This window comes from Malaclemys terrapin, chromosome 20 (genome assembly GCF_027887155.1).
Source record: "Malaclemys terrapin pileata isolate rMalTer1 chromosome 20, rMalTer1.hap1, whole genome shotgun sequence".
NCBI lineage: Eukaryota > Metazoa > Chordata > Testudines > Emydidae > Malaclemys > Malaclemys terrapin.
The window spans coordinates 12,456,344-12,482,566 of NC_071524.1; the positions used below are offsets into that span (position 1 = coordinate 12,456,344).

General features: G+C 49.0%; 1 protein-coding gene across 1 annotated transcript; it reads right to left on the bottom strand.

Annotated features, from left to right (window-relative positions):
• Nucleotides 1-11,390: 11,390 nt before the first annotated feature.
• Nucleotides 11,391-25,904, bottom strand: LOC128826680 (zinc finger protein 879-like). Its single transcript, XM_054010109.1, has 5 exons — nucleotides 25,865-25,904; nucleotides 22,105-22,193; nucleotides 21,311-21,437; nucleotides 13,353-13,466; nucleotides 11,391-12,964 (listed from the first exon to the last, which is right to left on the bottom strand). The coding sequence occupies exons 1-5, from the start codon at nucleotides 25,872-25,874 to the stop codon at nucleotides 11,877-11,879; spliced, it is 1,428 nt and encodes a 475-aa protein (XP_053866084.1). The 5' UTR covers nucleotides 25,875-25,904; the 3' UTR covers nucleotides 11,391-11,876.
• Nucleotides 25,905-26,223: the final 319 nt, after the last annotated feature.

Here is a 26,223-nt window from a genome sequence, read left to right on the forward strand (position 1 = left end):
ACATGTTAAACTCTGTTGGGCAGTATGGTTTAGCAGCACTATTAACAGGTAAGTCTACTTTTAAACACCATGGTAGGGTTAAAATATCTGTTAAGCTTTCCTACAGTACAACACATTTCTCCACAAGCTTACACCAACCAGTTTCCATTCAGTGTCCGTATTGCTTCATATGGGAACATTCAAACGGGCAGATACACGGTGACATTATATTTGTCCAATCAGCAGCAGTCATTGTATTTCATAAAGCAGCCCGGTGCAAATAACATATTGCTACTAACAGTAAAAAAATAAAACCAGCTGCCGTCTTACCTTAAACATCAGTGAAGTAAACTCCGGCGCCTGGACTTGGCACCATAGGTGTCGATGATCTGCTCAGGGTTAATGTCTCTGGTAAGGTCACTCTCAGTGTGCAGTAAACACAAAGCTAACTGTCTCTCTTGACCCACCGTGGATCGTACCCAGCGCGTGGCAGAAAACGACGTCTCACCTCCAGCTGTGCCAGCAGGTCAGGGCCAATTTCGAGTTTTGTAAAATTTGGATGAAATGTTGAAGCAGCTGCCTGCTTCTCCAGCATGATCTCTGGCAAACCCACCCTGAACCAACTGCAGCTCTGCGCGAGCGAGCGTGGAGCTGATTAAAGGGCCCTTGCATATTGACAGAGCAGCCCAGCAGTGCCACCTCTGGATCACATGTTAGCCCTGCATCTGCACTTTCAGCTATTTCCGTGGACTGGGACAAAAACCTGCAATTGCATTCACCTAACAGTGGGTATGTCTACACTACGGGATTAATCCGAATTTAGATAATTCGGATTTGAGAAACAGGTTGTATAAAGTCGAAATGAGTGCGGCCACACTAGCACAGTAATTCGGTGGTGTGCGTCCAAGTACCGGGGCTAGCGTCGATTTCTGCACCGTTGCACTGTGGGTAGCAATTCCATAGCTATCCCATAGTTCCCGCAGTCTCCCGCGCCCATTGGGATTGTGGGTTAAGATCCCAGTGCCTGATGGGACAAAAAACATCGTCGCAGGTGGTTCTGGGTACAGCCTCACTTCCTCCCTCCCTCCCTCCCTGCATGAAAGCAACGGACGGCAGACAACCATTTTCGCGCCTTTTTTCCTGGGTGGGTGAACACTGCAGACTCCATACCACGGCAAGCATGGAGCCCGCTGAGGTCAAGACAGCACTCATGAATATTGCAAACACCTCGCGCGTTCTCGTGGAGTTTATGCTCAGCCAGGACCAGAAAAACGAGGCGAGGAGGCAGCGGCGGCGGCAGCGCAGCGACAAGCATGATGAGGACATGGACACGGACACGGACACAGAATTCAGTGAAACCACAGGCCCCGGTGCTTTGGAGATCATGTTGTTAATGGGGCAGATTCTATCCATGGAACGCCGATTCTGGGCAAGGGAAACAAGCACAGACTGGTGGGACCGCATAGTGTTGCAGGTCTGGGACGATTCCCAGTGGCTGCGGAACTTTCGCATGCGTAAGGGCACTTTCATGGAACTTTGTGACTTGCTGTCTCCTGCCCTGAAACGCCAGAATACCAAGATGAGAGCAGCCCTCACAGTTGAGAAGCGCGTGGCGATAGCCCTGTGGAAGCTTGCAACGCCAGACAGCTACCGGTCAGTCGGGAATCAATTTGGAGTGGGCAAATCTACTGTGGGGGCTGCTGTGATGCAAGTAGCCAAAGCAATCACTCAGGTGCTGCTACGAAAGTTAGTGACTCTGGGAAATGTGCAGGCTATAGTGGATGGTTTTGCTGCAATGGGATTCCCTAACTGTGGTGGGGCAATAGACGGAACCCATATCCCTATCTTGGCACCGGAGCACCAAGCCACCGAGTACATAAACCGCAAGGGGTACTTTTCAATGGTGCTGCAAGCACTTGTGGATCACAAGGGACGTTTCACCAACATCAACGCGGGCTGGGCGGGAAGGGTTCATGACGCTCGCGTCTTCAGGAACACTACTCTGTTTAAAGGGCTGCAGCAAGGGACTTACTTTCCGGACCAGAAAATAACCGTTGGGGATGTTGAAATGCCCATAGTTATTCTTGGGGACCCAGCCTACCCCTTAATGCCATGGCTTATGAAGCCATACACAGGCAGCCTGGACAGGAGTCAGGAGCTGTTTAACTACAGGCTAAGCAAGTGCAGAATGGTGGTAGAATGTGCATTTGGCCGTTTAAAAGGTCGCTGGCGTTCATTATTGACTCGCTCTGACCTCAGCCAAAGAAATCTCCCCATTGTTATTTCTGCTTGCTGTGTGCTCCACAATCTCTGTGAAAGTAAGGGGGAGACCTTTATGGCGGGGTGGGAGGCTGAGGCAAATCGCCTGGCTGCTGATTACGCGCAGCCAGACACCAGGGCGATTAGAAGATCACACCATGAAGCGCTGTGCATCAGAGAAGCTTTGAAAACCAGTTTCATGGCTGGCCAGGCTACCGTGTGAAATATCTGTTTGTTTCTCCTTCATGAAAACCCTCCCCCTTTACTGACTGATTTTCTGTAAGGAACCCACCCTGCCCCTTCCCCCAGCTTTCTTTCAAACCAAATAAAGTCACTATCATTTAAAAATCATTTATTCTTTATTAATAGATTAGAAAAAGAGGGAGGGAACCCGGGTGGTATTTGGGAGGAGGATTGCTGGGAAGGAGAAAGCCACAAAGAAAAGGTTAAAAAAATGACAGCCTTTTGCTTGGGCTGTCTACTGGGGTGGAATGGGAAGGTGTACGGAGCCTCCCCCCCCGCGTTCTTACACGTCTGGGTGAGGAGGATACGGAACATGGGGAGGGGGGAGGGTGGAACAGGGGCTGAAGCGGCAGTCTGTTTTCCAGCAGCCGTTCCTGAACCTCCACCAGACGCCGGAGCAGCCCCAGCGTTGCATCCTTCATCCTCTGGTCTTCCTGCCGCCATCTCTCATCTCGATCGTCTCTCCTCTCCTCACGTTGGTCCCTCCTCTCCTCACGTTGGTCCCTCCTCTCCTCACGTTCACTGACTTCTTTCCTATACTTTGAAACTGTTTCCTTCCACTCATTCAGATGAGCTCTGTCACTCCTGCTGGATTGCATAATTTCAGAAAACATGTCCTCCCGCGTCTTCTTCTTACGACGCCTTATCTGTGATAACCTTCGGGATGGAGGAGGGAGGCTTGAGGAATTTGCAGCTGCTGTAGGGAGGGGAAAAAAGAGAGAATTGTTTTAAAAGCTACATTTTGCAGAACAATGCTTATACTCTTTCACGGTGACCAACACTGTTCACATTACATAGCACATGTGATTTCTGTGCAAGGTCGCATTTTGCCTCTTAATGCTGAGTGCTTGTGGCTTTGCTGCTAGAGATCACAGGTCTGGGCAACAGAATTCGGCTTGCATGCGGCCATGGTAAGCCATTGTTTTACAGCTTCTGCACCCTCCTTTCCCACATACCAAGCATAGCCTGTAGAGTGCTGCAGAAGCCTGGCCAATCTCAGCCAGTTGGGGGGGGGCAGTGTGGGGGGGCTTGTCTGGGCCCCTTCAGGCAAGTAGAGTGCTGCGGTTTTTCTGTTAACATTCAGCAGCACCAGAGAACAAACTAACCCCCCCCCCCCTCGCCATGAATTCTCTGGGATGATCACGGTGCCCCTCCCCCCACCGCATGGCTGGTATCAGGGAAGATCCCTGCAGGCACCAAACTACCCCCCCCCGCCGCTGACCCCCCCCCCCGCCATGAATTCTCTGGGATGATCACGGTACCCCTCCCCCCACCTCATGGCTGGTATCAGGGAAGATCCCTGCAGGCACCAAACTACCCCCCCCCGCCGCCGACCCCCCCCCCCCTCGCCATGAATTCTCTGGGATGATCACGGTACCCTCCCCCCACCGCGTGGCTGGTAACAGGGAAGATCCCTGCTAGCCAAACGCGGAAAACTTCAGGGCCAATTTCCCATCTGCGCTTGGCTAACTGCAGGGAAGGATTTATTTTCCGCCACAGGCAAACAGCCCAGTAGGAACGGCCACCTCTGTCCCCTTAATTAAGTTCCCGTATTTCAACCAGGTTACCAGGAGTGATATCACTCTCCTGAGGATTACACAACAAGATAAAGAACGGATGTTGCTTGAATGCCAGCAAACACCGGGACCATACGCTGCCAGGCTTTGTCAGGCAATGATACCAGATTACTTGCTGCAAGCATGGCGTGGTCAAGTGTCCTACCATGGAGGAGGGAATAAGGATGCACTGCCCAGAAACCTTCTGGCAAGGCTTTCGGAGTACCTCCAGGAGAGCTTCATGGAGATGTCCCTGGAGGATTTCCGCTCCATCCCCAGACACGTTAACAGACTTTTCCAGTAGCTACAGACTTTTCCAGTAGCTGAACTGACCGCGAATGCAAAGTCAGGCAAAGTAATCATTAAAAACCGTTTGCTTTTAAAACAAGTTTTATATTTTAAAAGGTAAACTCACCTGAGGTCCCTTCCATGGGGTCAGAGTCTTGGGTACTGGCTTGGGAGGGTACTTCAGTCAGGGTGATAAAAAGATCCTGGCTGTTGGGGAGAATGGAGTGCTGTGTGCTCTCTGCAAGCTCATCCTCCTCCTCCTCCTCCTCCTCTACCCCATCGGCAGAATCCTCAGGCGTCGAGACTATCCCCGACCCAGAATCCACGAACAAAGGTGGGGTAGTGGTGGCAGCCCCCCCTAGAATTGCATGCAGCTCGGCGTAGTAGCGGCATGTCCGCGGCTCTGACCCGGAGCGACCGTTTGCCTCCTTTGTTTTTTGATAGGCTTGTCTGAGCTCCTTGACCTTCACGCGGCACTGCTCAGAGTCCCTATTGTGGCCTCTCTCCATCATGCCCTTGGAAATTTTTTAAAAAGTTTTTGCATTTCGTCTTTTAGAACGAAGTTCTGCAAGCACTGAATCCTCTCCCCATACAGCGATCAGATCCAGTACCTCCCTCACGGTCCATGCTGGTGCTCTTTTTCGATTATCAGCCTGCATGGTTACCTGTGCTGATGAGGTATCTGTGGTCACCTGTGCTCTCCACGCTGGGCAAACAGGAAATGAAGTTCAAATGTTCGCGGGGCTTTTCCTGTCTACCTGGCCAGTGCATCCGAGTTCGGATTGCTGTCCAGAGCGGTCACAATGATGCACTGTGGGATAGCTCCTGGAGGCCAATACCATCGAATTGCGGCCACACTAACCCTAATTCGAATTGCTAAAATCGATTTTGGCGCTACTCCGCTCGTTGGGGTGGAGTACAGAAATCGATTTAAAGGGCCCTTTACATCGAATTAAATGGCGTCGTTGTGTGGACGGTTACAGGGTTAATTCGAATTAAAGCTGATAAATCCGAATTAAAGTCGTAGTGTAGACCAGGCCAGTGTGTCCAACAGGAAAATACAGCGGTCGGCCCCATTTTTCTTTAGTGCTCTCCTTTACATCCGGCTGATAGTCTCATTGTCTGAGTGTGCTTGTAGGGTGACCAGATGTCCCAATTTTATTGGGACAGTCCCGATTTTTGGGTCTTTTTCTTATATAGGCTCCTATTACCCCCCACTCCCGTCCCGATTTTTCACATTTGCTGTCTGGTCACCCTATGCGCTTGTAACAACTGAACAGTCAAGGAAGGCTTTTTTTTCATGGCTCGTTTATAAGCATACTTTTCATTTGTATCAGGGTGACGGACATCGTGCAGCTCACAGAAGTTCTGGGCTTCCTCCCAAACATCATCCCACTTAGTGCTGGTTCGCATACTAATGCGTTGACAGTTCTCTGACGTACACTGCAGGCCTGAGAAAGTGTCGTGTCTTCTGGCTGCAGAGCTTTGTGCGCGACGTGACTCATACAAGAACACGCTAAAAAAGGATCAGGCACACCAAAATCTAGTTTCTGCACATTCTTCTACAAACCTGATGCTTCAATCAATCTACGGGAGGGGGGCACTGACAGTCCCAACAAACGGCTAAGAAGTGCTCTCATGGAGGTTTTTTTACAGCAGATACATTTTTCCATCTGCATGCTCACGTCGTGTCACTTAAACTACACAATTCCAGTTTTACTCGAAGGGTCTTCTGGGCCTCCAAGTAAGTATGGTGTGTGCCAGGCTGTGAAAAGAAGGCAAACAAGCCCTCTAGAGTGTAAAAATATCCAGTTGCTGTTTACTTTGCAAGCCTCAACTAAAACCGCATTTGATTTATGAGCCATGCGGGGTGTATATATAACAGTGGGTTGATCTTGCTGAATTTTTTGCTGTACTCCACGTCCTGCATCCTGCCCGGCACGTTTCAGCTGGCGGGTCGGAGCAGTTTTTCCCCTGCGCTCAGCTGCGGAACACCTGATTACAGCAGGCGGGAGGCGCTGGAAGGGAGCGGGAGGAGTTGATCGGCAGAGCCACCAGCCGGTGGGAGTTGCTGGGAGGAATGGGGGGAGCTGGCTGCCAGTGGGCGCTAAGCACCCACTAATTTTTTTTCTGTGGGGTGCACCCATGCAGTCGGCACCTATGCCTGCAGCATGAGCCCAAATCAGCTGGCATGGGCCACCCATGGGTCTTCCTTTGCTATGCAGAGTGAGCGCTCTCTGACATATGTGTTGTTCACCCACAGGCGATAGGGTTTTTTTTGTCTTTTATCACTTTCCTGCATGAGTTCATTCAGTGGTGTAGTGATTGTCTGGGTTCACCCACATAGTTGTTATCGGGCCAAAAAGCTGAATTACTCGGGCTTCACAGACAAGGTCAGCCCCCAAACTACTGCACTGGGCAGCACAGTATAGGGAGGAGGGGAGCAGCCCTCTGTGGTGAAAGAAAAGGTTAAGGACTATTTAGAAAAGCTGGACATGCACAAGTCCATGGGGCTGGATCTAATGCATCTGAGGGTGCTGAGGGAGTAGGCTGATGTGATTGCAGAGCCATTGGCCATTATCTTTGAAAATTCATGGTGATCAGGGGAGGTCCCGGAGGATTGGAAAAAGGCAAATATAGTGCTCATCTTTTAAAAAGGGAAGAAGGAGAATCCGGGGGGAACTAGAGCCTCACCTCAGTCCCTGGAAAAATCATGGAGCAGGTCCTCAAGGGATCCATTTTGAAGCACTTGGAGGAGAGGAGGGTGATCGGGAACAGTCAATATGGATTCACGAAAGGCAAGTCATGCCTGACCAACCTGATTGCCTAGTATGATAAACTAACTGGCTCTGTGGATATGGGGAAAGCAGTGGATGTGATATATCTTGACTTTAGCAAAGCTTTTGATATGGTCTCCCACTGTATTCTTGCCAGCAAGTTAAAGAAGTATGGACTGGATGAATGGACTATAACATGGATAGAAAGCTGGCTAGATCATCGGGCTCAATGGGTAGTGATCAATAGCTCGATGTCTAGCTGGCAACCGGTATCAAGCGGAGTGCCCCAGGCGTCCGTCCTGGGGCTGGTTTTGTTCAACATCTTCATTGATGATCTGGATGATGGGATTAATTGCACCCTCAGCAAGTTTGCAGATGACACTAAACTGGTAGGAAAGGTAGATACGCTGGAGGGTAGGGATAGGGTCCAGAGTGACCTAGACAAATTGGAGGATTAGGCTAAAAGAAATCTGATAAGGTTCAACAAGGACAAGTGCAGAGTCCTGAAGAATCCCATGCACCACTACAGGCTGGAGACCGACTGTCTAAGCAGCAGTTCTGCAGAAAAGGACCTGGGGATTACGGTGGACAAGAAGCTGGATATGAGTCAGCAGTGTGCCCTTGTCGCCAAGAAGGCTAATGGCATATTGGTCTGCATTAGTAGGAGCATTGCCAGCAGATTGAGGAAAATGATTATTCCCCTCTATTTGGCACTGCTGAGGCCACACCTGGAGTACTGTGTCCAGTTTTGGGCACCACACTACAAGAAGGATGTGGACAAATTGGAGAGTCCAGTGGAAAATGATTAGGGGTCCTGGGCACATGACTTGAGGAGAAGCTGAGGGAACTGGGCTTTTTTAGTCTGCAGAAGAGAAGAGTGAGGGGGGATTTGATAGCAGCCTTCAACTACCTGAAGGGGGGTTCCAAGGAGGATGGAGCTCGGCTGTTCTCAGTGGTGGCAGATGACAGAACAAGGAGCAATGGTCTCAAGTTGCAGTGGGGGAGGTCTAGGTTGGACATTAGGAAACACTATTTCACTAGGAGGGTGGTGAAGCACTGGAATGGGTTCCCTAGGGAGGTGGTGGAATCTCCTTCCTGAGAGGTTTTTAAGGTCAGGCTTGACAAAGCCCTGGCTGGGATGATTTAGTTGGGGTTGGTCCTGCTTGAGCAGGGGGTTGGACTAGAACCTCCTGAGGTCTCTTCCAACCCTAATCTTCATTTATATTTACCTAAAGTTAAGAAATGGTTTTGAGGGATCAGCATCCAGGTTTCTGGGAGGGACTGCCTTGGCTCTAGCTGCGGGGAACTTAGCTGTCAGATCCTTGCCCAAAGAAAGCTTCCTCGGACTGTTCCAAAGCAAATTCTTTCACGAATCTTTATTAGCTAACTTCAAACAAAGCACGTAACTTCTAGCGACTCCTAGTGGGTCAGCACAGTAACCCCTAGTGGGTCACCAATTCTCCTACTTTCAGCAAAACTACTCATTATCTCCTACCATCAAAACATTTCTATTCATAACAATAACTAGACTTATAATGGTGTCAGAGAGGCTCAAGATCAAGGTCGGTCCGTCAAACATTCCTGCTATTCTTACAATACATTCACTTATCCCATCCTCTCATTCTGATAGCAAACCAGCAAACATGCAGTTATTTGGCCTTGCCTCTCAGGGCCTAAGATTTTCCTAGCTCTGTCATGTTTTGTTTTGAGCTGGGAGTGTCTGACCCTACAAAATTGCTGACTGCAGTACTGTCAAATTCTGGGGTAACACACAGGAATATCAAATTCCGGGGTAACACTCGAGCTCCCTGAAGTCCCATTGTTCTCTCCTGGGGGGGGTGTCATAGGGGACGCTTTGAAGAGCACAACCAGCCAGTCTGAAACCCCAGCCAGTCGGAGCAGAAGCAGCAAAATAGGAGATTTCTGGAGGTTCAAAGACCAGTTTTTGACTGGGCTTCCTCTGCCCTGTGCTGAGGGCTTGTCTGAGCCCTCAGTCCTCTTACCTTGTTCACCTCCCTCCTGATCTCTTCACCTTCCCGTCACTTGTCTTACCCTGTTCTCCACACCCCTTCCCCCCTCACCCCAACCGTTCAATGTCCCTGTCCCTCCCCTTTAGCTGGTCACATTGTAATTCAACCCAGCAAAAAGAAAACATGGTGACATTAACACGCCAGTTGCTGCTGTCACGTTGTTCGCTCTGCTGGTACGGGCTACCCTTCCCCCACCCTGTCTGTCTGGCTTGTCAGCTCTTCCAGCCTAGGACTGTTCAGTGTTTGTACAGCACTTAAAACAACAGGGACACAGTGTGTGTGACTGGGGCTTTTAGGGCTAAGGTTATATAGACATAATATCAGAGGGGTAGCCGTGTTAGTCTGGATCTGTAAAAGCAGCAAAGAGTCCTGTGGCACCTCATAGACTAACAGACGTATTGGAGCATGACATGCATCCGACGAAGTGGGTATCCACCCATGAAAGCTCATGCTCCAATACGTCTGTTAGTCTATAAGGTGTCACAGGACTCTTTGCTGCTTTTATAGACATAATAGTAACTAATGAATTGCTCTCCTGCACGGGTAGCTACTTTGCTGTTACCGAGCCCTCCCAAGTTTAAACTCCAAAAACATGTATGAAAACGATCAATTTTTAAGGAGAGAATGTAAAAAATACATCATTGCTTCCAGTCTTCTTCAGCAGCTCCATACATCATTTCAGATCGGGATCAGCTACTTTGTCTAGGCCCAGGGATGCACTGTGCCTTCAGGAACACAGCCCTGGGGAGGGGGTACGGAGATGGACCATCCTGTGTGGCTCAGTAAAGCCCCTCTGCCTCTACATTCTAGGTTTGAAAATATTTTGAAGGCTCCCCCAAGTATGAGGTGTTATTCCCTGTACCCCTCCCTATTGCCATGATCTGTCCATGCATCTTCCCTTTTCTTAACACCAGCTCCTACTCCCTGCCCTGACTTTGCCCCTCTGTCTCCCGTGCCTCCGCACGTTTGACCCACCTGTGTAGTAAGCTTGCCTCCCCTACACAAATTCTGCCCAACCGTCCCTTCTGATTTGCCCCCTTTCACAGCCCCATTTTCGGCAAGGAGCAGATTCTGCTGGCAGTAAGGGCTGAGGGAGACCAGCGGCTTCAGCAGATGTTATTGAGCAGGCTTCCCATCCACAAACGATCCCAGATCGGTAGGAAGAAAACCTAGCAGAGGCTTTGCCAGCAGACAGAAATGGATTTATACTCCAAAAGCTCACATTGCATTTGGGAGCCAATCAAATAATTGGTACGGCAGCACCCATTTTTTCATGTTCTCTGTGTATATATATATCTTCCTACTGTATTTTCACTGCATGCATCCGATGAAGTGGGTTTTAGCCCACGAAATGGGCTTCTGCCCAAATAATTTTGTTAGTCTCTAAGGTGCCACAAGTCCTCCTCGTTCTTTTTGCAGATACAGACTAACATGGCTACCCCTCTGAAACCTCCCAGATCTGTGACACTTTCATCTCCAGCCCTAAATGAATATGTTTTAAGACCAAAGAAATCAAAGTATGCTTCCCAAGCACAGAGAGCCGAGAACGCTGCACCACATGACACTTGGGGTAGGTCTACACTTACCCGGTAGTTCGGCGGCGAGCGATCGAACTTCTGTGTTCAACTTATAGTGTCTTGTCTGGACGCGATAAGTCGAACCCGGAAGTGCTCGCCGTCGACTGCGGTACTCCAGCTAGACGAGAGGAGTACCGCGGAGTCGACGGGGGAGCCTGCCTGCCGCGTGTGGACCAAGGTAAGTTCGAACTAAGGTACTTTGAACTTCAGCTACGTGAATAACGTAGCTGAAGTTGCGTACTTTAGTTCGAATTAGGGGGTTAGTGTAGACCTGGCCTTGGGGAGGTGTCCAACGTGGAGAAGATAAACCTCAAGTAACTCAGCAAGAAGGCAACACTGCTGGGGTGACGAGGAAGATGGGAATCCCTCCGACTCACCCCAGCATCTTCGGGTGTCACAGCGGCTGAAAAAACACTTTTTTCCCCTCCTCCTGCTCTTTATTATATTTAAATATATTTACATGAGAAAAATGCTACAAGAATAACTGCTCTTCAGCAGAACCCAGTGCAATATGAGAAGACCTGAGAATGAGTCAATCTGTCCCCGGTCAGGGAACTGGGTGACTAACAATCACTTTTCAGTGGAAAGACGAGTATAAACGTGATGCTGCGGGTTTGTTTAGACTAGGAAAAGTGATGGAGGTTATGTCAAGTCACGAAGAAACATACCGGATTAGCCCAGTGACTATCTGTGGACTATTTTTTTTAGTGCAAGAATAGTTGTCTTTTACATCTGGATAGCTAACGCTCGCTAGCTAACTCCATGGAAAATCATAACGGGGACAAAGTCCAGGTAGATTTAACCTCAATGTAGCTAGTTCCGGTCACCCGTTTTCCCCACCTGGAGCTGATGGATATTCGTGTCGGAGGCGGACACATTTCCATGGCCTAAGAGTTGATAAATAGGACCATGGGATTCACCTTAAGGAAGGGTGAGCGGCCAAAGGGAAGAGAGGGCAATTCAGCTGAGGAAGCTGAGAGACCACGGTGACGCAAATGCTGCAAACAGCCTTAACGTTCAGAATGTGGGAAACAGAAAAGTGTAAAAGGGTGAAAAAAACCTTTTCTCTGCCTTAGACAATTTTGTTACGGTGTTTCTCTCCCTTGCAGCTTCTCTGATGATAAGGGCTGAGCTATGATGGAAGCACTTCCCACACTCAGAGCATTCCTAGGGTCTCTCTCTTGTGTGGATCCTTTGATGTTTAATAAGGTGTGAGCTCTGACTGAAGGTTTTTCCACATTCACAGCATGCATAGGGTCTGTCCCCTGTGTGGATCCTCTGATGTGCAATAAGGTGTGAGCTCAGAGTGAAGGTTTTCCCACACTCGCAACATTCATAGGGTCTCTCCCCTGTGTGGATCCTCTGATGTTTAATAAGGTCTGAGCAGTAAATGAAGTTTTTCCCGCAGTCACAGCATCTGTAAGGTCTTTCTCCTGTATGGATCCTTTGATGGGTAACAAGGGCAGAGCTATGACTGAAGGTTTTCCCGCACTCACAGCATGCAAAGGGTCTCTCCCCTGTGTGGATCCTCTGATGTGTAATAAGGGCAGAACTCTGGGTGAAGTTTTCCCCACACTCACTGCACTCATAGGGTTTCTCCCCGGTGTGGATTCTATGATGTTTAATAAGGTCTGACTGGGAACTGAAGTTCTTCTCGCAGTCACAGCATCTGTAGGGTCTCTCTCCTGTATGGATCCTCTGATGTACAACGAGGGCTGAGCGATGACTGAAGTTTTTCCCGCACTCACAGCATTCGTAGGGTCTCTCCCCTGTGTGGATTCTTTGATGTGTAAGAAGGTTTGATCTCTCCTTGAAGCTTTTTCCGCACTGATGGCATTCAAAGGGGCTCTCTTCTGTGTGGAGTCTCCGATGTGTAAGAAGGTGCGCGCGCTGAGTGAAGCTTTTCCCACACTCACAGCATTCGTAGGGTCTCTCTCCGCTATGGATTCTCTCATGTCTAATAAGGTGTGAGTGGCTGTGGAAGTTTTTCCCACACTCAGAGCATGTGTTATTTCTCTCTCCCGCCGGGATGCTCTGCTGGGCTCTGGTTTCCTTGAGACCCTTCTGAGTTCCCTGATAATTAACAGATTTACCAACTTTCTCCCTTGACTGGTTTTCCTGCCCCTTCTCTGACTTGCACTGATACTCACAGGATTTTCCCTGCTCATGATTGCAGGACACATTCCCTTGGGATCTGGCCGCACGTGGTGGCATTTGAGGATTCTGCTCCTCTTTCTCACTCACCAACTTGCCACCTGCCGGGACAGAAAAAGGGAGACGCCTCAGAAACAGGGATGGAAACGTGGAGAACAATCAAAAATAACAGCCGGAGAGACGCGGGGGCGGGGGACACATATTAGGACTGAATTCCCCCAAACTCTTCCCCACAGGGTGGCGAGGAGCAGGATCAATTCTGCTTCCATATCCCACCCACACATCCCAGGGAAGAGGGGGAATGGAGGGAACTACTGCCAGGGGTCAGTCAGGAAGGGTCGGAAGCCATGAGCAATATGTAGCTAGAAGATATGATGCCCGCTGGGGACAATCCTGATTTACTCAGAGAGCTCACAAGGGCTTTGCAGGGAAGCCCAGCTGTTCCCTGCTGGCACTGACAGGTTTTCAGTTGGTTTAATGACTCCTCACTTTGGCAGGTGGCTCCCAGGATCTCTCTTTCCTCAGAGCCCTGGAGCTCTAGAAGCCACGGCTCGTCCCCTCGTTCCAGATGGGCGATCACAGCAGGTTTGGAAGCTGCAAACCCTGCTCAATGGAAAGAGAAATGAATTCACGTGAATTCATGGGACATTTGTCACCCAAAAAAGTTCCATTATTTTAACCCCAGCCCATTTTAACAGAGTAAAATCCCAGGGCACTTTGCTTATGAGGGATTTAACTATCTCCACCTCCACTGGGGGGACACACAGCCAGATATTCAGCATCAAAGGAGCTCCTGAAACCCAGAGAAGGTAACTCCATTTCCCAGGAAGGGGAGACTCCAGTCAGGGGGGAAGTCCCCCTGGAACTACTTCTTACTGACACAGAGAGGCCCAGATGCACTGCAGAAGAGGGAAAGACACGAGGCCCGACACCTGAGTGGGGGCAGTCAGAGACATCAGGTAGGGGACAGAGAGCCTGTTCCGGAGCTTAACTACCCTTCGAGTTAGAAAGTTTTTCCTAATATCTAATCTACATCTCCCTTGCTGCAGATTAAGCCCATCACATCTCATCCTACCTTCAGTGAACACGGAGAAAAATTGATTACTGTCCTCTTTAGAACAGCACTTACCAGTTTTGAAGACTGTTATCGAATCCCCCCTTAGTTTTCTTTTCTCAAGAGTAACTATGCCCCATTTTTAAAACTTTTTCTCAGAGGTCAAGTGTTCCAAATATTATATCATTTTTGTTGCTATACTCTGGACTCTCTCCAATTTGTCCACATCTTTCTGAAAGAGTGGCATTCAGAATTGGACAGGGTACTCTGGCCAAGGCCTCACCAGTGCCAAGTGGAACAGGACAATTACTTCCCATGTCTTATATACAAGATCAGAACAATATTATCCTTTTTTTGCATCTGCATCACATTGTTGACTTGTATTCCAATTTGTGATCTTCTATAACCCCCAGATCCCTTTCAGTTGTACTACTGCCTACCTAGTCATTCCCCATTTTGTAGTGATGCATTTGATTTTTCCTTTCTCAGTGTAGTACTTTGCACATCTCTTTACTGAATGTTGAATTCAGACCAGCTGAATTCTAATTTGAACTCTAATCCTGTACTCCAAAGTGATTGCAACCCCTCCCAGCTTAGTGTCATCTGCAAATTTTATAAACATACTCTCTACTCCATTATCAAAATCATCAATGAAAATATTTTATAGTACTAGACCCCAGAGCAACACCTGCAGGACCACACTAGATACATTCTTCCAATTTGACAGCAAACCATTAATAACTACTCTTTAAATATAGTCTTTCAACCAGTTGTTCAACCACCCATAAATTGCATCTAAACCACATTTCCCTAGTTTGTATATAAGAAAGTCCCTCATGACAGTCTCAAAATCCGTCCTAAATATACCACATCTACTGCTTCCCTTCATCCACTAGGCCAGTAACCTTGTCAAAGAAGGAAATTAGGTTGGTTTGCTACAATTTGTTCTTGACAAATCTATGCTGGCTGTAACTTATCACATTACTGTCCTCCAGATACTTACAAGTTGATTGTTTAATAATTTGTTCCAGTATCTTTCCAGCTACCAAAGTTAGGCTGCCTACTAGTCTATAATTCTCCGAGTCCTTTTTGTTCCCTTTTAAAGAAGACAAGTACTATGTTTGCCCTTCTTCACTCTTCTGGGACCTCACCCATTCTCCAGAAGTTCTCCGCGATAATTGCTAAAGGTTCCAGGATTGATTCAGTTAGTTCCTTAAGTACCCTAGTGTGAATTTCATCTGGCCCTGCCAACTTGAATCCATCAAACTTATCTAAGGGCATGTCTACACTGGAAACTTCAAAGCACTGCCGTGGAAATGCTCCCACAGCAGCGCTTTGAAGTGCGAGTGTGGTCACGCACGAGCGCTGGGAGAGAGGTCTCTGGTAATTCATCGCCATGAGGGGATTAGCTCCAAGCCTGTCTACACTAGCGCTTTAAGCGCTCAGACTTGCTGCGCTCAGGGGGGATGATTTTTCACACCTCTGAACCAGCAAGTTAGAGCGCTATAAAATGTAAGTGTAGACAAGCCCTAAGACTATGTCTACACTGGCAACTGAATGACAAAACTTTTGTCTTTCAGAGGTGTTAAAAAACACCCTCCCCCCCCAAAAAAGACAAAAGTCTTGCCGATGACAAGGGCCGGTGTGAACAATGCTCTGTTGGCAGAAGCACGCTCCTGCCGACAAAGCTAACGCCGCTCATTGGGAGAGCTGACAAACAGCGGTTACACAGTGCAATGTGTAACAATGCAGCCGTGTTGCTAAAAGCTGCGTAGTGCAGACATAGCCTTAAGTATTCTTGAACCTGTTTGTTCCCTATTTTGGTTTGCATTCCTTTGCATTCCTTCCCCCTTTTTTGTGTTGAGTATTTGGTCCCCATTAACCTTTCTAATAAAGACTGAAGTAAGATAGGCATTTCAGCTTTCTTGATGTCATCAGTTATTAGCTCTTCTTCCCTGCAAAGTAGAGGACCTGCACTTTCCTTCATCTTTCCCTTGCTCCCAAAGTTTTGAACAAATATCTTCTTATTGCCTTTTATGTCCCTTGCTAGGTATCACTCATTTTGTGCCTTTCTAAATTTGTTTCTACATGCTTGGGCTATCCTTTGTACTCATCCTTACCAACTGGTCCATGTTTCAACTTTTTGAGAGATTCTTTTTGGATTGTCAGCTCGGTAAAGAGCTCCTGATAGAGTCACATTGATCTGTTAATATACTGCCTATCTTTCCTTCACATTAGGATAGGTTTTTTTTATTATTATTATTAATGGAGATATCCCATCTCCTAGAACTGGAAGGGACCTTGAAAGGTCATTGAGTCCAACCCCCTGCCTTCACTAGCAGGACCAAGTACTGATTTTTGCCCCAGATCCCTAAGTGGCCCCCACAAGGGCTGAACTCACAACTCTGGGTTTAGCAGGCCAATGCTCAAACCACTGAGCTATCCCTCCCCCCGACAGTTGCACGTTTATTATTGTCACAGTTGCACATTTAATATTGTCACCATAAGAAACTGCCAGCTCTCCAGAACTCCTTTTTCCCTTAGATTTTCTTCCCACACGACTTCCCGTACCTACCAGTTCTGAGTTGGTTAAAGTCTGCTTTTTTGAAGTCCCTTGTCCTTATTTGTTTTGGATATTTCTGTGATTTGTTCAGAAATGCCTCATGCACCTCCTCTTCCTGATTTGGTGGTCTACAGTAGACCCCTACCATGAGGTTACCCCTATTTTTTAACCACTTTTATCTTTGCCCAGAGACTATCAAGTGGTCTGGCTCCCACCTGCTTTTGCAGCTCAGAACAGGTGGATACATTCTTGATTTAGAAGGCAACACCTCCTCCCTTTTTACCCTGCCTGTCCTCCCTGAACAAGCTGTACACCTTTATACCAATATTTGTGTCATGACACTTATCCCACCAAGTCTCTGTGATGCCAATTAAGTCATCATTGAGTTTATGGATATTTCCAATTCTTCTTCTTTCTTACCCGCACTCTTTGTATTTGTGTATAGACATCTAGACGTTGAGCAGGTTCCCCCACTGATTTCCCTCTTGTTGTTCCTATCACCCGATTATAATTTTCATAATGAAATGTCCATGTGTCCATGAAGGAGCATGTTTTAAGATTTCACAAGTGGGTGATGAAGGATGGCACCACGGGCTAATCAGAGGTGGGAATTGGCACCTCAGTACCAAATGAGAGTTGATTCGCAAGGAAGGAATGAGGCCATGAAGGGCTTTGACAGGGAAGATGGTTTTACAAGGTCTTAGATGCGCCAGTTTTTATAGTCTCTGCCCGCACTATATCTACACTGCATCAGGGAGCGAGCCCATCAGCCTGGATCCACAGACGTTCGTTAGTGATGCTAATCTTAGCACATTAACAAAATCCGTGTAGACATTTCTTTGACACGGTGACTCAGGCTGAAGCTCAGGCTCTCAAGCCCACCCTTGGCTTGATTGACTGAGCACCAGCCCAATCGGCAACATCTATACAGTTATGTTTAGCTCACTGGTGCAAGTCTATGGACCCAGGCTGGGAGGCAGGGTAGACATACCCATAGTGTGCTACACCCTAGGAGTAGCGTTTCACAAGGGTGATCCCCACAGCTCCACAACTCTGAGACAGGCCCTTTTCCAGAAAGTGCAAATGATTTCAGACTCCTGCAAAACACTCACTCTGTTGGGTGCTGCAACCAGTAGGTATTTGCAGCAATGCAATACCGCCTTTTCAGAACAAGATTAGGCATTGATTAGGCACCTGGAATACAGCATTTGAAGATCCATAGGTTAGTCTGGGAAAACAAAACTGAACTCGAAGTTCATTTTGCAAGAGTCATCTGCCTGGCTTTCCCAAAGCCTCCTCAATTTCACCTTTCTCTCTGTCTCCCTCTCTTGGTCTTTTTGCCCTGGCAGCAAGCTTTTTGTCTGTGTGTATCCTAACCCTAAAATTGCAGTCCCATTGTGTTCCCACATTCTGCTACCCTTGAATCACAGTCATTACAAGTTAATAACTAGTCCTTGGGTCTTCCATTGTCTCTCCAAGGTGCTCTATTCCGATGTGGACAATTATTGACAGTGTCTCCATGCCAATATACAGAAACCCACGTTACTTCAACAACCACTGTTCCCCTGTCCCATAAGAGGAATAAACTCATTCACAGCCAGTGGGTAAAAAGGCAAAGAGGGAGGAGAAGCTGACTCATGCATTTATTAAAAAAAAATACTAATTGAATCCTCACATTCTTCAGAGGGAGACAAAGATATAGCAAAGGGATAGGATAAAGAATCATAAAATCTTGGACTTGTAGGGGCAGAAAGCATCTCAAGCGGTCATCTAGTCCATCCTTCAGCCCTAAAGCAGGAACAAATCCCTGAGAGGTGTTTATCTCACCTGTTCTCAAAAAAACTCAAATTACAGGGATTCCATAACCTCGCTTGGTAACCCTGTGAATCCCCCTCAGATGCTGGGGAGGGGATGAGGAGGGCTCTCCTGAGGTCCCACTGGAGGGGAGATTAGAGAGGTAGGAGGAGAATCAGGAGAGGCTAACTGAAGATCAGATTTCAAGAAAAGGACCGTGGTCAATGGTGTTAAAGGTGGCTGACAGGTCAAGGAGGATGAGAATAGAGTACTGGCTCTGAGATTTGCCTAGCTAACAGTTATTAGAGACCTTGGCAAAAGCAGTCTCAGTGGAGTGCCCCAAATCTCTCTCCCTGAAACCTTCCCTTCCCAGCCTCACCAGACCCTCCATGCTCCCTAGAGCAACCACTCCCCAACCCCTTCCCTCCCCCATGCTTCTACCCCCAGCATTCCCCACTCCCATGTAAAACGGATCTTCTACCCAACCTTCCTGTAGAACAGCACCACTGCTGGGCCCTCCACCCGCTTGCCCCCGTTCCCACTCTCCACTCTCCCACTCACACCGTTCCCAGGAATGCCTCCCCTGACTCCCTCCATCCGCCTGCTTCCACTGTACCCAACCATCCCTGATTCCCTCTCATCCCAATGTGCCACAAACCCTCCCCCTTCATGCCCTCGGCTCTCAGCCCTCCCTGCCTTGTGGCACCTCAGCACCATCAAACCCCCACCCCCATCATCTTCTCTTCTCCCACTGGTCCCTGCTTTGACTCAAGGACTCCTCTGTAAGAACCTCACACTGTCTCCTGTCTCCAGCGGGAAGCACCTGACTGTAACACCTGCCTTGCATTTGCAAGTTTTTACAGTAGAGTTACGGTTAAGGCTCAGCACTACTTTCTGTTTAAAGGTCAGCTAGTCTCATCTTTCTAAAATTTACATTCTTACTCATATTGTCTTGAAATACACTGCTCGTCCTCAGGGTGCAGGGCAGGGTTAGTGGTCCAAAGATGGGGTTATTTGATCAAGAAGTACCTGAGATACAGCCCCCCTAAAAGCAGCTTTTGGAGCTGTGCTCCGGTTCTGCTCCAGCTCCAGGCAAAAACCCGCAGCTCCACTGCTCCGCGCTCCGGGCTCCGCTCCAAAGCCCTAGTTTTCTAATGGTCCCCTGACTAATCTCAGTCACTTGGCATTGATCTCAACTAGTCCATGGCCCCCACTGCCTCTTTGAGGAAGCAGCACTGAAAAAGTTAAATATTGTAGAGTTTGAAACTTAGGACTGGCACAAGCCAAACTGATGAGTCAAAGACAGGGGCTCTCAAACGTTTGGACTGGTGACCCCTTTCATACAGCAGGCCTCTGAGTGTGACCCCCCTTATAAATTATAAACACTTTTTATATATTTAACACCATTATAAATGCTGGAGGCAAAGCGGGGTTTGGGCTGGAGGCTGACAGCTCACGACCCCCCCATGTAATAACCTGGCAACCCCCTGAGGTGTCCTGACCCCCAGTTTGAGAACCCCTGGTCAAAGAGATTGAAATGCACGCGAGACTGAGGCTCTGAGCGGCCAGAGCAATCGGTTCTCATACTAACTCGTAGGCTCAGGAGGACGTGATGTGGCCCATGGAACCTGAACTCCACCAATGCATTTGAATCTGACAGCTTTCGTTTGGATTGGTGACCCCATCACTGACAGCTTTCGGGAAATGTGTGTGGTGGATTTTTCTGACATTCTGCAGGAGCGTCTCTTAGAAATGTTGCTCTTAACCCAGAAATCTTGGTGTCAGGACATTATTCTTAAGGGGCTCTAAAATCCACACGGAGACTTTGGCCTGGTGACCACATAAAAGTTTTGCCTGCAAATCACCATCACATCCCTATCCAACACGGTTTTGCTGGCAAAAACTCGAGTGACAGTCATCAGTGGCAAAAAAGTCCATTCAAAACTCAAGGAAATTAAATATCCATAAACTAGATAAATGCAGAGTTCAGGTTGCCCAGTGCTGCTCCATGCCCGTCCAGCATGTGGATGGTAGCTAAATGTAAAACCTCTGAAAACCAGGAACTGAAGAACTCAACCCCACGCCACTCCTGCAATGCAACCTTAACTCTGCCCCTGTCCCCTAACCCTGGAGCTTAGGTCAGTAAGGGTGATGCATAAGTTAACAAACTACCAAGTGACAGATTTTCCATCTCCTGAAGTCTTCATGCCCTTCTGGAAGATGTTTTAGTCAAACACAAGGTATTAAGCTCAATACAACAGTAACTGGATACAATTCCACGGCCTGTATAATACAGGAGATCAGACTAGATGACCTAATTGTCCCTCCTGGCCTTAAAATGTATTAATTTATAATCGATACGAGGAAGGACTAAGAGAACATGCCATTGTGTGTGTTGTGTTCTACATATTTGAATACCAGCACTTCTCTGCGTGTACTCCAGCTGTGTGCATTGTCCATGGAATGGTGGCGGGATTAGCTGGCGCCGCTTGGCAAAGCTGTGACTGTGATATAAAGACAGGTGCATGTGAACCTTGAAGGAACAGGTGTGCCTCGTTTAAATGCTGAATACTGTAGGTTGTGTCAGTAAAGGTGCACAAGGGTGTGTCCTGGCCATAGAGTTTGTCAGCAGTCTGGTGGCATACAGGCTAGAAGTCTCCAGGGCCTAGTGAGAGGTAAGTGAAGGCAGTGACTTAGCAGAAATCCTCAGGGCGAGGGTAAAGGGGTGGTAACATTTTAGAAGTCTGACCTGGTCCGTGGGGAGTAGGCTCACTATTTGAGTTCAGCTTCTGTTCGCTACACCAGGCCTACACCCAAGTTTTGCCTGAGCAAAGAGACGGCGTTAGATTTTGTGCTCTGCTGCCCCTGTGCTCTGTTCCCCAAGTATTCTGTAGCAGGAGAGGGTAGAGCGCTTGCACGTGTCATTGGCCTGTCGAGGTGTTGCTGAACCAGGGCAGAGTTAAGGTTGTATTGTTGGTGTTGTGAACTTTAAATCTTAATTCCCCTTCTAAGAACCGAGAGGACAGGAATCCTTACCCAGCGAGGTCACATTCTCATAGTTCTCCTGCATGACGTCTCTGTAGAGGGCTCTCTGAGCGGGGTCCAGCAGAGCCCACTCTTCCTTGGTGACATACACGGCCACCTCCTCGAAGGTCACTGGCGCCTGAAAGAGCAAAAGACCCACTGGTCACGGGAGAGGAGGGACAACCAGATGGCAGCTCAGGGAAGTAGACAAAGACCAGAGTGCCACACCGACCCCGCCCTGCGCAGCCAGGAGGCATCAGGGTGAGGGGAGACAGAGAGAGCCCCTCTCCTGTACAGCAGACACAGGCAACAGGAGTCTTCACATTCATCACACAAATCCTAGACTGAGGCTAATACAGGAGATGGGGATCCAGGAACAGCCCCCGGCAGGAATCCCAACACCCTCCCCATTGTCAGCAGTTGGATGGGAGGAGCTGGGGCATCTCCCCAAATCATCGCTGGTGGGTGTTTCCTTCATATTTCATACAAGACTCTGGCTAGTAGGTTCGGGCTCCAGCACCGGAGTCTGGTCACTTTTCCCAGCCCAGTCCAGGGGGTTTGTTTCCTTTTCCATAAATTAAGGACTTTCCGCCCACAAACCCCATGGGTCTGTTCCTAGAATCTAGGGCCCAAGTAAACAAATCCCAGGACCTTTGTCACACCCTGTCCCCCTCCCCTTCTCCCCCCTGAATATTTCCTCCACCTCCCACCTCCAGACCAACCACCCAGAAGCCCCCACCTCCTATATATTTACTGCCCCTCTCCTTCTAGCAGGAACCCACCAGCCACTCCCCAATAATCCCTACCTGAACTGCCTCCCTTGCAGCCATTTCCCTTCCCTGTCCCACAGAAGGATGGGCTGATCCGGCGCAAAACACGGATGTCATGCTGCAGCCTGTCAAGGAAAGAAGGGCAATTGGAGAGATTTCAGAACAGGTCTTAGTAATTTCACATTACAATTCCCTGCAGCCTCTTTCCCTGCAGACTGACGTTCTAGATGCCGTCATGCAATTGAGAGAAATATTCAAAACCTAATTAACTACCCAGACATCCGCTGGAAAAGTTCTCCAGCCAAACGGTGTCCAATATGTTCTTGGGATGTCTGTTTCGGAAGATGGAAGTAGTAATCGGGGGGCAGCCATTTTACAATTCATTCTTACTAAAAGGGGGGGATTGGTTATGAAACAGAAGGTGGAAAGCAATCTGGGTGAAAGTGGTCATGAAATAGTAATCCTGCTCAGTACGAGAGGAACCGCAGGTTCAGACATTTGGTGTATGTGCTTGGCTGAGGAGCCAATGGGGCGAAGCTACCATCTGTGGGATTATGACTGAACGCCTCTAAGTCAGAATCCCCCCTAAACGTAACGATACGGCAGCGCCGTGGAGCCTCGGTTGGCTCCGGCTAGCCGCCCCTCCCCCTTCTGGGGGGCAGGGCTCGGTGAGGAGAGCCATTCGTGTCGGGACCGGAGTGCAGCCAGAAGGGAGCCGCCTCTCACCCGTTGCGCACCGCATGTTCGTGGGGAACCTGGTGCTAAATCATTCGTAGACGACCTGATTCTGGGTCAGAGCAGCTACCTCGCTGCGATCCATTGAAAGTCAGCCTTTGACACAAGAAATCTAAGGCAGGGGAGGGCAAACTACAGCCCGCAGGATTGCCAGCCCCATGGTGCAGCAGGGCTAGGCAGGCTCCTTGCCTGCCCTGGCCCCACGCCGCTCCTGGAAGCGGCCAGCACCACGTCCCCGCAGCCCCTGGGGCGGGCGGGTGGGGAGGTGCAGAGGGCTCCGTGCCCTGCCCTTGCCTGTAGGCACCACCCCTGCAGCTCCCATTGGCTGGGAACAGGGAACCACGGCCAATGGGAGCTTCGGGGGTGGTACCCACAGGCAAGGACAGTGCGTGGTGGAGCCACCTGCCCCACCCCCAGGAGTAACTGCCGGACATGCTGGCCACTTCCGAGAGCGACGCGGGGCCAGGGCAGGCAGGGAGCCTGCCTTAGCCCCGCTGCACGCTGCTGCCACCCCGTCGCCGCTTGAAGTAAGCGGCGCCGGGCCGGAGCCTGCATCCCAAATCCCTCCACACCCCCTGCCCTGAGCCCCCAACCCCCTGCCCTGAGCCCCTTGCTGCACACTGCACCCCCTCCCATACCCCGCACTCCCTCACGCAACCCAACCCCCGCCCCAGCCCTGCATTCAAGGCCCTGCATACAATTTCCCCACCCAGATGTGGCCCTCGGGCCAAAAAGTTTGCCCACCCCGATCTAAGGGAAAAAATAATTCAGGAGACCTGGCAGTTTCTCTAAGAAAATATTAAAAGCGCAACAGCAACCTATCAAAATGTCAAGAAAAGATAGGAAGAGGCCACTATGGCTCCATCCAGAGCTCTTTAATGACCGGAAAATAAAAGGGAATGTCTCAAAAAATGGAAAAATGAACAAATTATTAAAGAGGGATTCAAAAAAGTAGCACTAACTTGTGGGGACAAAAATCACAAAATGATTTACCCCTAGAAAGGGACATAAAAGGCAGTAAGATAGGAGTTCTATAAATATATTAGGAGCAAGAGAAAGGTGAAGGAATGTGTAGGCCCTGTGCTTAGCAGGGAAGGAGAGCTAGCCACAGATGACATCAGGCAGACTACGGTGTTTAATGCCACTCTGCTTCAATAGTCACACACAAAAAAGTTGAATTGTGACCAGACACTTAAACCAGTAATTACGAACAATGGGGGGGAAGGAGCAGAAACTCACAATACGGAAAGAACAGATTAAAGACTATTTAGCTAAATTCGATGTGTTAAAGTCATCAGAGCCTGATGAAATTCGTCCTAGGGTAACTGTGGAAGTAGCTGAAGCGCTTTTGGAAACATTAGCGGTCATCTTTGAGAACTTCTGGAGCATGGTGAGGTCCCAGAAGAGTAAATATAGTACCTATCGTTTAAAGGGGGAACAAAGACCACCTGCAGCATGAAAGACCAGTCAAGTGTTACTTCAATACCTGGAAAGATACTGGAACAAATTATTAAAACATTAAGTTGTAAGCACCTAGAGGATAGTAAGATGAGAAGTAATAACCAACATGAGAGGGGGAAAGTTGGTCATTTAACCCTCTGCAGCAACCAGAATGGAAAATGACTCAAACCAACTATTCCCTCCAGCACAGGGGAAGTGGCTGCAGCTAAAAAACAGGGGAAATATCCCCAAACCTGAGAGGATTCCTACATGAAAAAGGCAAAATCTGAGAGCTGATACCAATGTTCAGTAATGAAAGAGAAAAGTGTGGAAATCTGAAGAATTTTAGATCAATTTTTACAGACTAGAGCAGTGGTTTTAAAATTGTGGGTCACGACCCAGTACTGGATCGTGGAATGTAAGGCACTGGGTTGTGGCGGTTCTGGTCAGCACCGCCGACTGGGCCATTAAAAGTCCCGTTGGCTGTGCTGCCCGGCTAGGTCCTACCAGGTCCGGCTCCTAGGTGGGTGGGCCAGGGGGCTCCGCGGTCTGCCCCCGCCCCGAGCACTGGTTCCGCACTCCCATTGGCCGATTCCCAGCCAATGGGAGCTGCGGGGGGCTGTGCCTGCAGGCGAGAGCTGCGTGGAGCTGCTTGCGTGTCTCCGCCTAGGAGTCGGACTAGCTGCTGGCCACTTCCAGGGCGCAGTGCAGTCAGCGGTTCCAGGACAGGCAGGAAGCCTGCCTTAGCACCCCTGTTGCACCGCTGACCGGGAGCTGCCAGAGGTAAGCCCGCGCCTCAATCCCCTGCCCCAGCCCCCTTCCTGCACCCCAAACCCCTCATTCCCAGCCCCACCCCAGAGCCTTGACTCCCTCCCACACCCCAACCCCCTGCCCTGAGCCCCCCCCAAACCTGGATCCCCCTCCTGCATCCCAAACCCCTCATTCCCAGCCCCACCCTACAGCCCTCACCCCTGCACCCAACCCTCTGTCCCAGCCCTGAGCCCCCCACACACACACCCCAAACCCCTCATCCCCAGCTCCGTTGGGTCACGGCCATCAACAATTTTCTTCAACTGGATCATCAGAAAAAAAGTTTGAAAACCACTGATCTAGACCAATGGTTTTCAAACTTTTTGTATTGGTGACCCCTTTCACACCGCAAGCCTCTGAATGTGACCCCCCCCCCCCTTATAAATTAAAAATGGCGGGGGGGAATAAATGTAATTTAGTGGAGATTGGGGCTGTCAGCCCCATGGAGCTGACAGCTTGCAACCCCCACGTAACTACCTTGCGACCCCCAGTTTGAGAACCCCCTGATCTAGACCATCCCTGACAGGTGTTTGTCTAACCTGCTCTTAAGAATTGCCAATGATGGAGATTCCACAACGTCCCTAGGCAATTTATTCCGGTGCTTAACCACCCTGACAGTTAGGAAGTTTTTCCTAATGTCCAACCTAAACCATCCTTGTCCTATCCTCAGAGGATAATTTTTCTCCCTCCTCCTTGTAACAACTTTCTATATACTTGAAAACTGTTATCACGTCCCCTCTCAGTCATCTCTTCTCCAGCTGAAACAAACCCAAGTTTTTCAATCTTCCCTCGTAGGTCATGTTTTCTAGACCTTTAATCATTTTTGTTGCTCTTCTCTGGACTTTCTCCAATTTGTCCACATCTTTCCTGAAGTGTGGGTGCCCAGAACAGGACAGAATACTCCAGCGGGGGGGGAGGGATAGCTCAGTGGTTTGAGCATTGGCCTGCTAAACCCAGGGTTGTGAGTTCAAACCTTGAGGGGGCCACTTAGGGATCTGGGACAAAATCAGTACTTAGTCCTGCTAGTGAAGGCAGGGGGCTGGACTCAATGACCTTTCAAGGTCCCTTCCAGTTCTCAGAGATGGGATATCTCCATTAATTAAATTAAATTAAAATTAATCAGCTCACAGTAGAGCAGAAGAATTACTTCTTGTGTCTGAAAATAGCTAA

What these genes read in the sequence shown, in the direction of transcription:
- LOC128826680 (XM_054010109.1), bottom strand. An exon ending in CTGCAAGGGAGGCAGTTCAG is followed by an intron (nt 21,438 to 22,104) that starts GTAGGGATTATT and finishes TTGCTCTTTCAG; the next exon opens with GCGCCAGTGACCTTCGAGGA. An exon ending in CCTGGGAGCCACCTGCCAAA is followed by an intron (nt 12,965 to 13,352) that starts GTGAGGAGTCAT and finishes CTGTCCCGGCAG; the next exon opens with GTGGCAAGTTGGTGAGTGAG.